The 15,039-nt window shown below is 42.7% G+C and overlaps 1 protein-coding gene across 1 annotated transcript in view; it reads left to right on the plus strand.

The window, feature by feature from the left end:
- myo3b (myosin IIIB) overlaps nt 1–15,039 on the plus strand; it is a 358,080-nt gene that overhangs the window by 73,267 nt on the left and 269,774 nt on the right. Inside the window, exons 4-5 of the mRNA XM_035410289.1 lie at nt 5,421–5,537; nt 5,799–5,903. Coding sequence (XP_035266180.1) covers nt 5,421–5,537; nt 5,799–5,903 — 222 coding nt within the window. The remainder of the gene's footprint in view (nt 1–5,420; nt 5,538–5,798; nt 5,904–15,039) is intronic.

Below are 15,039 nucleotides of genomic sequence, written 5' to 3' on the forward strand. Positions count from 1 at the left end.
CGTCGCAGCTCTTTCAGTACCCTTCGGGTGTTCTGCCAAGGTGCTCTGCCTAGCTCTCTGAGTGGATGATGATGTCATCTAGGTAGGTAACTGCCAATTGTTGGTGAGGTCTCATCAGGATATTCTTTACCTGCTGGATTATGGCAGGTGCCACTTGAAGACTAAATGGTATGGTGTGATACAGCTGAGGGGAGCTGAAGACTATCTTCACTTTGGTCACTGGGCAGAGAGGTACCTGCCAATAATCTTAGATTAGGCTGAGCCTGGAAATAGAGGGAGCCTGACCTAGGTGCTTAATGAGCTCATCCACTCAGGGCATGGAGTAGCCATCAAAGATGGAGACATTATTCAACTTAGTCGTTGCAGAACCAGAGGGTACTATCAAACTTGGGTATCATCACGATGAAGCCAGACTGTGTGCTCCGTGACTCCCTGATGACGCTGAGCTGCACTCCATTTCCTCCTTGATTACATTACAGGCATTTGGCAGACGCTCTTATCCAGAGCGACGTAGTATAGGAATTACTTAACAAAAATGATGGTGTTGAAGATAAAGATACAAAGAACAGAGTCAGGAGCTAATTTTGATGTTTTAATTAAAGACTGGTCGGGAAGTGATACATTGTATGGGGTGAAACAGTGTACAATTAGATACATTGGATATTAAGTGTAAACTTTCAGCCCTTAGTGAATTTTATTTATCAAGTCATTTTTATATAATTGCTTATATAATGCTTTATGTAAGTCACATTTTTAACATGATCCTTCAATAGTCTGGCAGCATGCCTCTAGGACTTGGTAGAGCTACTGCTGTATCATGTATTAGCTCTGTCCAACTGTTTCATCAGCTGTCCGTGTGGCTGGCCTCAGACGATCCTGCATGTGAAGAACTCGGATGTGGCGGTCCTAGGCTGGCGTGGTTACACATGGTCTGCGATTGTGAGGCCTGTTGGGTGGACATCCAAAATCTGAAACGATGCTGGAGGCGGCTTATGGTGGAGAAATGAACACCCATTAAATGAACAGCTCTACAGGACATTCCTGCAGTCAGCATGCCCACTGCATGACTTAACTCTTGAGGCATATGTGACATGGTGTTGAACAACAAAAAACTCAACATTTTAGGGTGGCCTTTTATTGACCCCATCATAAGGAACACCTGTGTAGTGATCATGGCTTTTAATCAGCATCTTGATATGCCACACCTATGCAGGAGATGGATTATCTTGACAAATTTGTGGGAAAAATTAGAGATCTTTGTGCACATAAACAAATCTTTGAGGTATAATTTAAACACATTAAAAATGGCTGCAAAAATGAAAGTGTTGCGTTTATGTTTTTGTTCAGTGTAGTTGATGATCATTGTTTATTAACAGCTAGGACTGTGCTGAAGAATGGCCATTTCAATGTGATTTGTGTCAGTGAATTGCGTAAATGGTCACATGTAAAGAATACGAAGAGCATGTTGTATGCATGTGGCCAGTTCTGGAATTCTGTGTTTATGTCTGAAGCTGCATTTAGCCATCCTGAAATTATCCCTATCATAAAACAATCCACATACATTTTAACAGTATGTCCACAGCCATGCTAAATGATAGCAGTTTCCAGGATTTTTTGTGAAAAATCATCAGCCTATTCTATGTACCTCATTTGCCTCTGAGGCTCTGACATGTCAAGTTCTGCCAGAACCAAAAAAATAAAAAATAGAGCTGCAGGCAGCTATGGCAGGGCCAAGCGGGAGATGCGATCCCCAGCTGTAGGTGCAAGCAACCTGAAGAAATTCCTAACCCCACTTGACCATTGAGACGGGCGCACAACAGGCAGCCAAAGATCATTTGTTCCCACAAGGCATCTCCCTGGTATATTCTGTGTCCAGTGTCCAGAATAGTTCAAATATTGGTGTGTTATGGGTGGATCTGAAATGGCGGCATCCGGACAATTCTCCAAAGGGTACTAATGTGATGGTATTTGTTTCAAGTTTGGGTTGTATGTGTGAACATGGGTTCCATTCTGCCCATCATGTAAATTAGTTTGACATTGTCCAAATTCCGTGAAAAATTGGGAATGGCAGGAAAAGAATCCAGATGGGAAATGATGTCATTGTGTCCATGAAGCAGGTCATCTATCACTGTACCAGAGGAAGGAAATTTTTTCAAATTGGACATAAATTTCCTGAGCTGTAAGCCTAAAAGCACTTGCTTCACTTATAGCACCCCCCACCCCCACCCCCGCCCCCCAAATGGTGGGTATGTGTTATTATTTGTATCTGAGTTGGGGGGAAGATTTCAAAGCCACCCTGTAAATTTGGCATGCTATGCCACTGTTTTGATGGTAAATATTTACAGACGGGTCATGACGCATGAGTATATGCCTTCCATGGTGCCCATGGGAGATATATATATATATATATATGGGAGATATATATATATATATCTCCCATATATATATATATCTCCCATATACACACACTGTAGGATATGTAGTGTTTAGATTTTGGCCTTAGAGAGGGAAACGGTGAATAAGAATGTGGCCTGGCCTCCCCGTCACAAGCATCAAAGCAAATGTGACTGGGGCAATTTAAAATCCACTGATACCCTAATCTAGGCAGACAATCTATGGGTCTCACCTCCTCAGAAGAGACAAAGCAGATGATACAGGACACCATATCGGGGGTCAGAGACCCTGCATAGCTACATGCCTAACATTTCCCATGTCCTCTTTAAGTTTGAATGCGATCTTTAGTTTGGCCAGTCCTTGTCATAAATTAGTCTGACCCCCCTTCCCTTCTCTCCTAAACCTTAACCCGGCATCACCCAATCAGGGCAAACATCCTCAAGCCATGCTGGGTAAGGTATTTAAGATGGCCACAGGAGAAAGTTGTTTGTGATGCGTTTGGTTTCGAAGCCTGGAAGAAGAAGAGTTTTCCTCATTTTATTTTGGTGGTGGTTTCTTGGTTGTGTTTTTAGCTGATTTCTTTTCATCCTGTGGTTCTTAAACTGGGAGTGAGTAACACTTTGGTGAGGTCTGGCTTATCCATCTCTCTCTCTCTCTTTTCTGGTATTTCTAGATTAATTGTTTAATGTTTTGTATGTCTTCTGTTTTGTAATTTAGAAGTAGTGTGCCTGCATTCAGTAGAGAATGTATGATTTCAATTCATTAATCTAATTGATTGCTTCTTATTAAATTCATTTATTTAGTCTTGAAACATGATATACAGCTTGTTTTTACATTACATTGCATTACAGGCATTTGGCAGACGCTCTTATCCAAAGTGACGTACAATAAAATGCATAACCATAACCAGGAACAAGTGTATTGAAAACCCTAGAGGGTAGTACAGTTACAAGTGCAGGGAACGACCGCATAGTTTAACTTGGACCCTGTAGGTTAATCTGATTAACACAAACAAAAACAGCAACAAAGCAGTCTATGCAAATAATACAAGCAATAGTTGAGTAGGTCAGAGTGCAATAACTAAGTCAACTAAGATAAACAGCTTACCTAGCTACAACCCTAAGATTACATAGTCAATTAGAGACTACAGGAAGGTAGGGAGGGATGGAGGAGAGGTGCAGCCTGAAGAGGTGAGTCTTCAGTCGTTGCTTGAAGGTGGTCAGGGTCTCAGCTGTTCTGACCTCCACGGGAAGCTCATTCCACCATCGTGGAGCCAGAACAGACAGGAGACGTGACCGGGAAGCGCAATTGCAAAGAGGGGGAGGCGCCAGGTGTCCTGAGGTAGCGGAACGGAGGGGTCTGGCTGGCATGTAGGGTTTGAAGGTCTTGTGCAGGTATGCTGGGGCAGATCCCTTGACTGCCTGGTATGCTAGGACCAATGTTTTGAATTTGATGCAAGCTACAAAGGGCAGCCAGTGGAGGGTAGTGAGCAAGGGAGTGACGTGGGAGTGTCTGGGGAGGTTAAAGACCAGACGAGCTGCAGAATTCTGAATGAGTTGCAGGGGTCTGATGGCAGATGCTGGTAGTCCAGCCAGAAGAGAGCTGCAGTAGTCCAGGCGGGATAGTACCACTGCTTGGACCAGGAGCTGGGTTGAGTAGGTGGTTCTTTTGGACTATTCTGCTGTCTTTTGATTTTTGCACCTTGAATTACTTTGGGACAAAAGCTGTGGTTTGGTATCTACTTTCATTAATTTCTTCTGTGACTGTCCATGTCTATAACCCCCTATTAATTGTTGTAAGGTAGTTTAACCTCATCTTTAGATTAGAAGTGAATATTTGGTAAATGGGCTGCATTTATATAGTGCTTTTATCCAAAGCGCTTTACAATTGATGCCTCTCATTCACACACACACTCACACACCAATGGTGAAAGGCTGCCATGCAAGGTACCAATCAACTCATTGGGAGCAATTAGGGGTTAGGTGTCTTTCTCAGGTACACTTCGACACGCCTAGGGCGGGGGATCGAACTGGCAACCCTCCGACTGCCAGTCAACCGCTCTTACCTCCTGAGCTATGTCGCCCTATGTTGCCCATTTAATAAATTTCCTAATTTTCATCTGGATACGAGTTTTACTTTTTTATAAAGGTTGATCCAAACAGTTTTCTCTGCCTATAAACACATTTGGCAATATCTTTGATAATAATTACAAAATTAAATCAAAAAATATATTTTACATGTTGGGTAAGTGAGGTGTTTTAACGGTTGATGCACTTGTGTCAGTTTTCAGAGTGTTGGACGTCAAACGAGGGTGTTAACCGTTGAAACTGCTGGGTTTGAAAACATATTAAACATATTTCAATTAATCCTCATCTTGCTGAGAATACATACATACATACACAGTGAGCTCCATAATGTTTGGGACAAGGACCTTCTTGATTTGGCTCTGTACCCCACAATTTTAGATTTGTAATCAAATCACATGTAAAGATCCTCAGCTTTAAGGGTATGCACTTTTTAAACATCCTCATATCAGGGCACCATAACTGTGGACAAATGGCTTCTCAGGCATTTATAATTAGTGAAGTGTGTTCAGTTGCTTCCTTAATACAGATATAAGAGAACTTTAAAATGTTTTTTTTAAGAATTGTTTTTCATTACAACTAATAGAATAGGCCCATTATAAGGATACTATGAGGGCAGTATGGTCAGAAAGTCAAATGCTGTGTCTTATAAATATGATTAATAACTTTTTAATTTCAAAAGAGAGAAAAAGCCACATAGAGAGGTCACAGGAGTACAGCCAAGTTTCAGAGGCTAATAATGCTACAATACTGAGAATATTCTTCTAATTGCTATGATCTGAGTCCAAGGAGCTGGGATGTGTAGTTTTTGGAAATGTTTGTGCAGTGGGAACTGCTTCTAGACAGCTTTAAAGACATGCTGCACTTTTGAAATGTAGGGTCTGACAGCTGAGCCACTTGAAGGCTGCTTTAGTTTGTGTGTGTGTGTGTGTGTGTTTGTAGGAAATACTCATCTCCCATCTGCAGAGGAGATATGAGGACTTGCAGATTTACACATATATTGGGGACATCTTGATTGCTCTCAATCCTTTCCAAAACCTCAGCATCTACTCACCACAGGTAAGAAGTGTAAAAGGTTTGATCATTTTATGCGTTACAGCAATGTCACAATTAAATGATTAATTTGAGTGAATTTTTATATTTGTATAGTTTGATGTTTTTACAATATATTTTCTGATCTTGGATTTATGTTTTAGTGAATAAATTGCAGTGGGTTCCGATTCATTGTGGGAAACGTCCAGTGTAGAAATTGCAGTTTATGCCAAAATAAGAGTTTTGTTCTGCATAACCACAGAGGAAGACTATTTCATTTGTTGGCAGTTCTCTAGGCTGTACCATGGGATGAAGCGCATGTCAAATCCACCACATATCTTTGCAACAGCAGACGCAGCATATCAGGGCATGGTGACCTTCTGTAAAGACCAGGTGAGTTGGAGCAATTTAGATGGCATGAAAGGCACATAATAGTACCGTCAGAACAATGGCACACTGACTTTTGGGGAACAAAACAATATAGATAAGCAGCTTCTTAATTGCACTAATGTCGTTTTCATATTTCATAATATGTATGGGAGCAAATTTTGTTTTCCTTGTGGAACTGAATAGTAGAGGGAATTAAACGCAGAAAAGGGTCAACATACTACGTGGTGAATAAAACCAACAAATTCTGTGCAGAGACTCTGGGCTGTATCGAGCCATCTCAGAAGGGGTGTGCAAAATTTAGGACCTATGAAAGTCTCTTTTGAAGAGAAAATTCAAATTAGCCTCTTCCCATGACTGGAAATGTAGCCCACTGTTGAAGCACATGACTCAAGCGAGTTTAAAAATGGGCCAGATTGTTCAGTTGGAGATAGAAGCACCCAATTTGGTACAGATACTGTTTAGGATGTATAAAATCATCGCAATGTGGTTACTAAAAATACAGACCCATATATGGCTTTATCAAAAGGGCAATCCAAATAAGCACCAAGATTAGTACAACTACTAGCTTGTTTATGTGACTAGCAGGTGAAATGTATATTCATGCCTCCAACACAATCTTTTATTAGCTTTGATAACTATATTTAAGAAAGCATTGATCAAGGTAAATAAGACCTTGTCATGATGATATAGGTGAGTCTGCTTTTCCACATTCTGGCTAGCAGATTGGATAGTTGATAATTACGCGATCTCTAGAGTTTTTCTGGAGTAAATCATCAGCAACCATATCTTTGTTACCGTCTAGCCATGTATGTTATTCAGTGTGCCACATGTCAATCAATAGTTGATTGAATTAATAGTTTACAGACTAAATTCACTGTTGCCAACTAGTTTCCAGGCCAAGTACAATTAGGGGCTCAAAACGGCACTATATGACTTAACCCAATATGCATATACAAATTATCAAAATGTTGTGTTGATTAAGTCGATAGCATTACAAATTGTAAAATGTGGCTGCATCAGTGATACAGTTTTCACTAACTGATGTAGGGACAACAGAATTACATTTCCATACATTTTTCAGGAAACACAACTGATGTCAGCAACACCGCCCCCAGCATGATGTCTGGTTACACTGAACCAATCCTCTAATGCAGAAACACGCAACAGGCTATAAAACTAAGAAATGTAACAAAAGCTCTTCTTCCTTCTTAGCCTCTCTTTGTCTCAATCGCTTCCTGCCTTCTTAGGCCAGGCACTCGGATATTTGTCCATGGACTGCCCATATTCTCTGGAGCTTCCATTGACATATTTCTGTAAAACTCCTAAATTGCAGAGCTTGCAGAACGCCTATTGCTGTTGGCACCATAGAAACGTATCTGAATAAATAGAAGTCGCTCTCCACGGTAAATAGGTGTTGCCAACAACTAAGTACTTAAATCCACTTGGAGCCTAGCCTGGAACCCACATGAAAACAAACTTTTTCAAGCAGCAGAACAACCTTTTCCAACCAGCAAAAGGGACTTCTTCAGATGACCGAACAGATGAGACATTGCCCTGCATACAGAAAAGGACTTCTACTGAGGTCCTTCTATGCGTGTGCTGTCTCTTGTGGTTGCTGTGGAGGTTTTGGGAGAGCATGACCGGACAGTTGGAACTGTGGATGTTTCAAGTCAGACTGACTAAACATCCCAGGCAGTAGATGAAGTATAGCTTTGTCTTAACTGAGATTAATGTCAATCTGTGTGTTTCTATTTGTCTTTTTTCCTGATCATTTGAATGCGTTGAATGCGTTGTTAGATGTTTAATTACCTGAATCAGTTCACTGTCTACAGCTACAAAGTACAACCACGTGCGTGGCCTCTCTTTTCCTTCAGCTAACTCTTTGAACTTGAACTCTTTGACTAATAAGAATAACAATCTCAGTATAGTCTGTGGTGGGCGAATAACTTTAGATTACTATCGTAATCCCGGTTCTCTGAAACATCAAGTGGAGAGATCCACCTATGGGGAACGACATCCGGCCATGACTCCTCAGAAGCATCCAACTGCACCAAGTCTGGCTCTGACAGACAGTAGTGCGTCCTAATGCTACAGGAGGCACCGTCCTCCTGAAAGAGCATATAGGATGCTGCAGCGTTACTACTCATCAGTGAACATATTCGCTTCTCGTGCGCGGCAATCAGGGCAGTCTTGGTGGATCTCTCCACTCAATGTTTCAGAGAACCGGGGTTACGATAGTAACCTAAAGTTCTCTTTCATCATCTCTTTTCGAGATCCCCCTAGGGGAGATATGGACAACTCCAAGATTGCCCTATGCTCACAGCTGAGAAACTGTTGGGCCAGCAAGGGCAGCCTCCCCCCTTGAGGGGAGGGCGTGACTGCCACATCCCATGTAAGGAAGTACTAAACACAAAGCAGGTGAGGGGAGATGCGTGAGCTTCACACAGAGCTCACCCCTAGAACTGTGTGGACTACCGGAGTCCTGGTGACGTCCAGGCAGTAGAACCTAGCAAAGGTATGTGGAGAAGCCGAGCCTGCAGCTGAACAAATCTCCTGCAAGGAGACCCCACAGAATAGGGCCCACGATGCAGCCATGCCCCTCGTAGAATGAGCCCTCAGGCCTGAGGGGGTGTTATCCCCTTTGAGTCATATGCCATAGCAATAGCTTCCACAAGCCAATGAGACAGCCGCTGCTTAGAGATGGCTTTCCCTTTGCAGGGTGGGCCCCAGGCGACAAAGAGCTGGTCACTCTTTCTGAAAGCCTTAGTCCTTGTCATATACGTATGGAGAAAATGCACAGGACATAGCATATGCAGCCTTTGATCCTCTTGAGAGGAGTAAGGCGGTGGATGAAAAGCAGCAAGCTCCAACACCGCACACGTGAAAGCTGGGAAGCTTTTAGGCATGAAGGCTGGATTAGGCTTAAGAGAAACCCTATCCATATTAGGGGAGAACATTGAACACGAGGGATGCACTGAGAGCGCATGGAGGTCACTGACTCGCTTAGCCGAAGCTAGAGCGAGCAGCATTACATTACATTACATTACATTACAGGCATGTAGCAGACGCTCTTATCCACAGCGACTTACACAACTTTTTACATAGCATTTTTACATTGTATCCATTTATACAGCTGGATATATACTGAAGCAATTTCGGTTAAGTACCTTGCTCAAGGGTACAACGGCAGTGTCCTACCCAGGAATCGAACCTGCGACCTTTTGGTTACAAGCCCAGTTCCTTACCCACTGTGCTACACTCCGTCCCCAGCAATGCTGTCTTGAGAGACAGCAATTTTAACTGTATCTCATTTATAGGCTCGAATGGCCATAGAGACAGAGCCTCCAGCACCAGTGATAAATCCCAAGATAAAGCCCCTTTTTAGCAACAGGCAGAGAACGGCAAGCCCCCTTCATAAACCTGTGAATGAGGGGGTGTTGCCCCACTGCATAGTCTTTGAAACCAACATTACAAGCAGTGATAGCTGCCAGGTAGACCATAATGGTTGAAAAGGATTTCCCTTTATCCGTAGGTTCTGTAAAAAGCACAGCACGTCAGTAACAGAGCACTGGTAAGGCACTGACTGATGAGAGGCACACCATCCTTCAAATACCTGCCACTTATTTTCATGAAGTGACCTGGTAGAGGGTGCTCTCCCGCAATGGATGGTAGCAGCCACATGAGAGGAGACCCCTAATGTAATAAGGTTATACCTCTGTTCGGTCTGGGCGGGGGTGGTGTATTTCCCCGTTCGCCTGAGACGAGAGGTATAATCTCTGCCAGCCACAGCGATTTCGGCCACCTGGGTGCTATCAGGATCAATGTCAAGCTCTGTTCTCTCACTCTGGCTAGAGTGGGAGAGATGAGAGCGAGGGGAGGAAATGCATAAAGGAGCACATCGGGCCATGGGTGGGTCAGTGTGTCCACGCCGAGAGGCGCGTTCTCGTCCCGTAGCAAGAAAAACATAGGACAGTGGGCGTTTCTATGCGAGGCAAAGAGATCTACGGCCACACAGCCAAATCTCTGCCACAGCATTTCCACAATCTAGGGATGCAACTGCCATTCTCCGTAAAGTGGGTTTCCCCGTGACAACAGATCCGCGCCCGTGTTCAGATTGCCTGGAACATGGGTCGCGTGTATGGACAGAAAGTGATAGCTGCTCCAGACCAGCAATCTGTGGGCTAGACAGTGGAGCTGGAGGGAGCGCATGCCACCTTGCCGATTGACATATGCAACCGCAGTCGTGTTCCTGACGAAAACACGGGAATTTTTTCTGTAATTCATCTGTGAATTTACATTTGCATTTGGGCATTTTTTAAGCTCTCTTGGCTCTCGCTTAAGTCTCTTGGCTGTTGCTGTGGTGCTCTGGGTAATGGTTGAGATGCAGTTCGACCAATGTTTGTGTGAAGGGCGTGTAGCCTACATGACCGACCAATGGTGGCGTGCGAGAAGGCGGGACCTAAAGAGAAAGGTCAAAGCAATGCAAAAACGCACACAATGAATGGCGACTGTAGAAAGCAAAAGCCAAATCCCAGATATTTTTGGCGATTTAGAAATCCCGGCCGGACGCATTTTTTAGGTCCCAAAAAGAGGACATGTCCGGGAAAAAGAGGACGTATGGTCACCCTACTGTAGAATGACATGGTATCAATTTTAAAAACTTTTTCTTGTTTATTCCGTTATTCAGTGAGCAGTGTTTTCACTATTAGGGCTATTGTTAGGTTTATCTTGTTGCTATGACGGAATACGATTTTTTAGTGGTGAAAGAATATTTTTATGAATGCCAAGATAGACAATATTGTCTATTATGTCATAGGTGGGGGGTGTAGTTGTAGATGAGACTGCAGGGGGGTGCGTGTTAAATGAACGACCAGAGCGACAATGGCGGCGCTGCGAAACTCCATATTCGGCATAGTTGTCTTGTATGGTCTACAAATGAAACTAAAACAACCCGTTTCTGTTTTTAACTCATACTTTGGTTGCAGTAGCACGGAATGTCTGAGTTCAGTAATCTGGACACGCCGTCGTGCCGGCCATTAGGGGCTTTGCGCTAAGAGGTTAAGAAACTTAAAACATTTTATTGTTTTGAAACACCATCCGCCACCAAATACACGAACAGGCAAATAAATGTGTTAATAGGGTTACATGCATTAGAATTTTTAAAACAAGTGGAAATTATGTGAGAAAAGTTGTTGGTAGTTGGTTCGTAAAGTAGATTAGTTTATTAGTTAGATGAGGAGACAGCATTGTGTGTATGAGCATTAGTTTTGTGTCAAATAAATTTTAAGCAAAGCGAAAGCGTGTTAAAATTGTGAAACAAGTGAAATTAGCAAATAGTTACATCTTAGCATTGTCTGTAAAGAAAATGCAAAGCGTGACAGGTGTAAGTTATCAGGCTATGTGTGAAAACAGAGTTTCTTTTTAAAAAACTATGACAGAAGACATTTAGAGACAGAAACGAGCAAAATTTATTATCTCTGTGGAAAGCCTTCTTCGGATAGAAGAGAGAAAAAAGTGCAAGCGGCTCCTGAGTCTGGGCGCCGACTGGAAACTGCGAGATCTCCCACTCGTGGAGGGGGGGGGGGGGGGTGTAGGTTGTGGTTTGTCATGTGAGGCGAGGCGGGCACCAAAAGAGACAGAGCACAATTAAGTCTTGCCCACCCCGGAGGGGAAAACAATTCATCGCTCTCCATTGACTTTGTATTGCATGAAGGTGCCTCCTTGTCATTTCCGTCTGCTAGCAAACTACAGAAAAATGCCTAAAAGCTGCTGTGTGGTGGGATGCACTACCAACAGGGTAAAGAATCGGACATCAGCTCTGTGTAGCCTATACAAAATTTGGTTGCTCCTCAGCCTACAAAACATGTCTAACGCTGAAATTTCGACACCTACCTCTGAAGAAGTGAAGATCGTGCTGCAGACAGTGAGGGGCCCAAAGAAGCCTTTTGCAGTGTTGTCAAGAGTCCATGCAGGGGCTCTACGCTGTGAGTGGGGTCCGATGCTGGAGGGTATCCGCAGCGGTTGTCATTTTGAAATCACTGGAGATGCTCCAAAAATGTGTTTTTCAAACTGCAAGGTGATGAGGAGTACAGCCCTATCACCACTTTTGGAGTCATGTGCGAGGCTTGAGATTGGGCTGATTTTAGAAGATGCTATGAGGAGGTAGCCGGCGGTTCAAAAGACAAAAGTAAATTTTTAAGCCGGACCAGCGATGCCATGCATAAACGGTGGATCACAGTGGTGGCGACGACGCAAACTGTGGATGGAGGAAAAAGTCTGAACGTTATGGATAACATTTTTTGGTTTGGTGCGTCTTTATTGGACTTAATAACTGATGGTAACATCGCATTCTTTCTGTTTGAAGAACAAAATTTAATGAACAACGCGCTTGCTCAAGCCGATAAAATTTTTGAAGATCACCGGTTTTTGAGATCATTTGACTCTGTGAAAATTAACCTGTGTCAGAGGTTTGAGGAAACGGTACATAAAGCAATACCGACCAAGTCTGAAGAAGACGAAGAGACTGATCTTGAATGATTTAACACTCGTGTTTCAATAAAAACTGTTTTGAAATGTTAAACAATGTCTAGTTACATTTAGGACATGTATATTATGAAATTGTAGACTGTATAGAATGTTATGACAGTGTCTTTTATCGTTTTTGGTGATTAATGTGAGCTTTTAAAATAAAACCTTTTCTTTTAAAAATTTATTTTGTTGCTGTTTTGATTGTTATTTATACATCATTATTATTACACTGTACGCCAAAGCCATGATAAAATCTGAAGCAAAACCGCTACAAAATATAAACCATTAAAAGTTAAACCCAAGCATGCACCCACACACACGGAACTCGATTGGCTGATGCTTTCTTCAAGGCATGGCTATGCATATGAGGATCTCTAAAAGACCACCGCCACATAGACAAATTTCAAACAAGCTTCTTAGACCTCCTGACAAGTATGTCTCAGTCTGTATACCTTACGTATAGCCCAATAGGCCTATAGGACTCAGGTCCTTCAGAATCCTGGGAGTCTGAGTACCTGGCAAATAATGATGTTCCAGTCTCGGAACCTTATCTCATTGATGAGATTGCAGCCTTTATAACAGAGCAGAATATAGACAATGCTCATGATGAGCCATGCTGCGGTGGAGGACACCTCAGACCAAAAGCCCAGCCGGGGTCATTGGATGCAGCTGACGGCTGCATTATAGCTCCAATGGTTGAAGTCCTGAAGCTGAACCTCGTCTGCCTTCTTGATACGGCAATTGAAAATCAGCTGAAGAGCGACTGTCTGGAGTGTGAATATGACCACCCCAGCCAGCTGCAACACAGCTGTCTCTTCGAACCAGGGACATTCTACTTTCAGGCCAATTTTGACAAGCTGGTCGCCAAAGTGAAGACACCGTGGCTGGGGTGCCTACTCTCCAAGGTGTTCAAAGTGTTTGGTCTGAAACTAAATCCTGTGCGCAGAGGGCACTGTTGACACAATTGTTTCAGAGCTCAAGGACGAGCCATACATCCGGGAGAAGCTGCGGGAAATCAAACGGACAGACCTGGGGGTTTTCATCGACAAGATTGTTGCTGAGGTTTGCAAGGATTTCTGGGAGATTGAGGGTGCCACGCAGGAAGACCTGTGGGGTGACGTGTCTGAAGACGGACTGCCGCAGATGACGGGTGTTTAGCAACGCTTCACAGCTATGCCAAATAGTAATATGTATATGTATTTTGTGGCGTTTTTATTTTTTAAATAATAATAATAATAGTAATAATAATAAATGCTTTGGATTTTCAGATCTTGTGTCATTATTGCATTAGCTGTAAGGATGGATGCAGAGAAGTCTGTTTATTATTCACCAGAAAACCCTGGTTCTTATGGCGGGAAAGAACGGCTGCAAAGGGGTTTGCTGGAAACAATAGGAAATAGGTTGTCTAACAAGAAAGTTGCAGATTGGTTGTCTGGGGAAGATGTCTACACTTTACACAAACCCATCAGACTTAATTTCAGAAGAAACAGGGTTTTTGTGAGCAACATTGATTCGCAATGGCAGGTCGATTTAGTAGACATGTCAAGTTCATCTGAACATAACAACAATATGAAATTTATGATAACGTATAGATATATTGTCAAAGTTTGCTTGGGTTTGTGCTCTAAAGAACAAGAGCGGTACTGAGGTGACTCCGAGACATTCTTGCACAGGGGCCCAGGACTAAAAAATTACAAACTGACAAAGGTACAGAATTTTTCAACAAATGATTCCAAACGCTGAAGAAACAACACAACGCATTTTGCGACACATAATGGCGTGAAATCTGTGATTGAACGTTTTAATAGGACCCTAAAACAAGAATGTGGCGTTACTTCACAGCGCACAACACTAGACGGTACATAGACGTTGTACAAGATTTGGTTCGGTCGTACAATAACAGCTACCACAGTACGATTAACTCTCTGGGGTCTAAGGGTAAAATGAGGCACACCGGTGATTGTGCGATGCTCTGACATTTGTGTAAATTTCATCAACTTTATATACAGTGATTCCAAAGTGTTTCATATCTTTGTTTTCAGCACAAACTCAGCTACAACAATATGGCAGCAGTAAGTAGGTCATAATAATGTGTGGATTGTAAACTGCTCTAAAAACACACAAACTGTAAACAGTAGTTTTGAACGTGCACAGGAATGTTGTAATAAAACACACTAAACAATTGTGAATAAGACTTTTGGTCACTGAAATGTGTTCTTCAAGGTCTTGGGTATCAAAAGATGACAAAATATTTTAGCAAATCCAATGAGACATATAAAATAAATTGCTAAAGGTTAGTGTTGTGACTACTATTTTTCAACACCAGGTGAGAATGGGAGGGCAAATGGCCTTTCTGTAATGAATATGCATTGGGTAGGAATACCTGCCAGCTAAGTAGGCTATTCACACCTGGCCGCATGCCTCCCCACCACTAAGACAAAGAATCAGTGAGCCATTTAGAAGACAGAAACAAAGGCAACTTTTGATTTTAGAACATTTATTGAAGTAAACTGCATGGAAGATGAGATGAGACTGGTGTACTCTTGCAACGTCTGCCTGGCCTCTTAGCTAGTGGTGAACGAGGCCGTGTTTCCTGATCAACATCTCTGCA

The sequence above is a fragment of the Anguilla anguilla genome, chromosome 3 (genome assembly GCF_013347855.1).
Source record: "Anguilla anguilla isolate fAngAng1 chromosome 3, fAngAng1.pri, whole genome shotgun sequence".
NCBI lineage: Eukaryota > Metazoa > Chordata > Actinopteri > Anguilliformes > Anguillidae > Anguilla > Anguilla anguilla.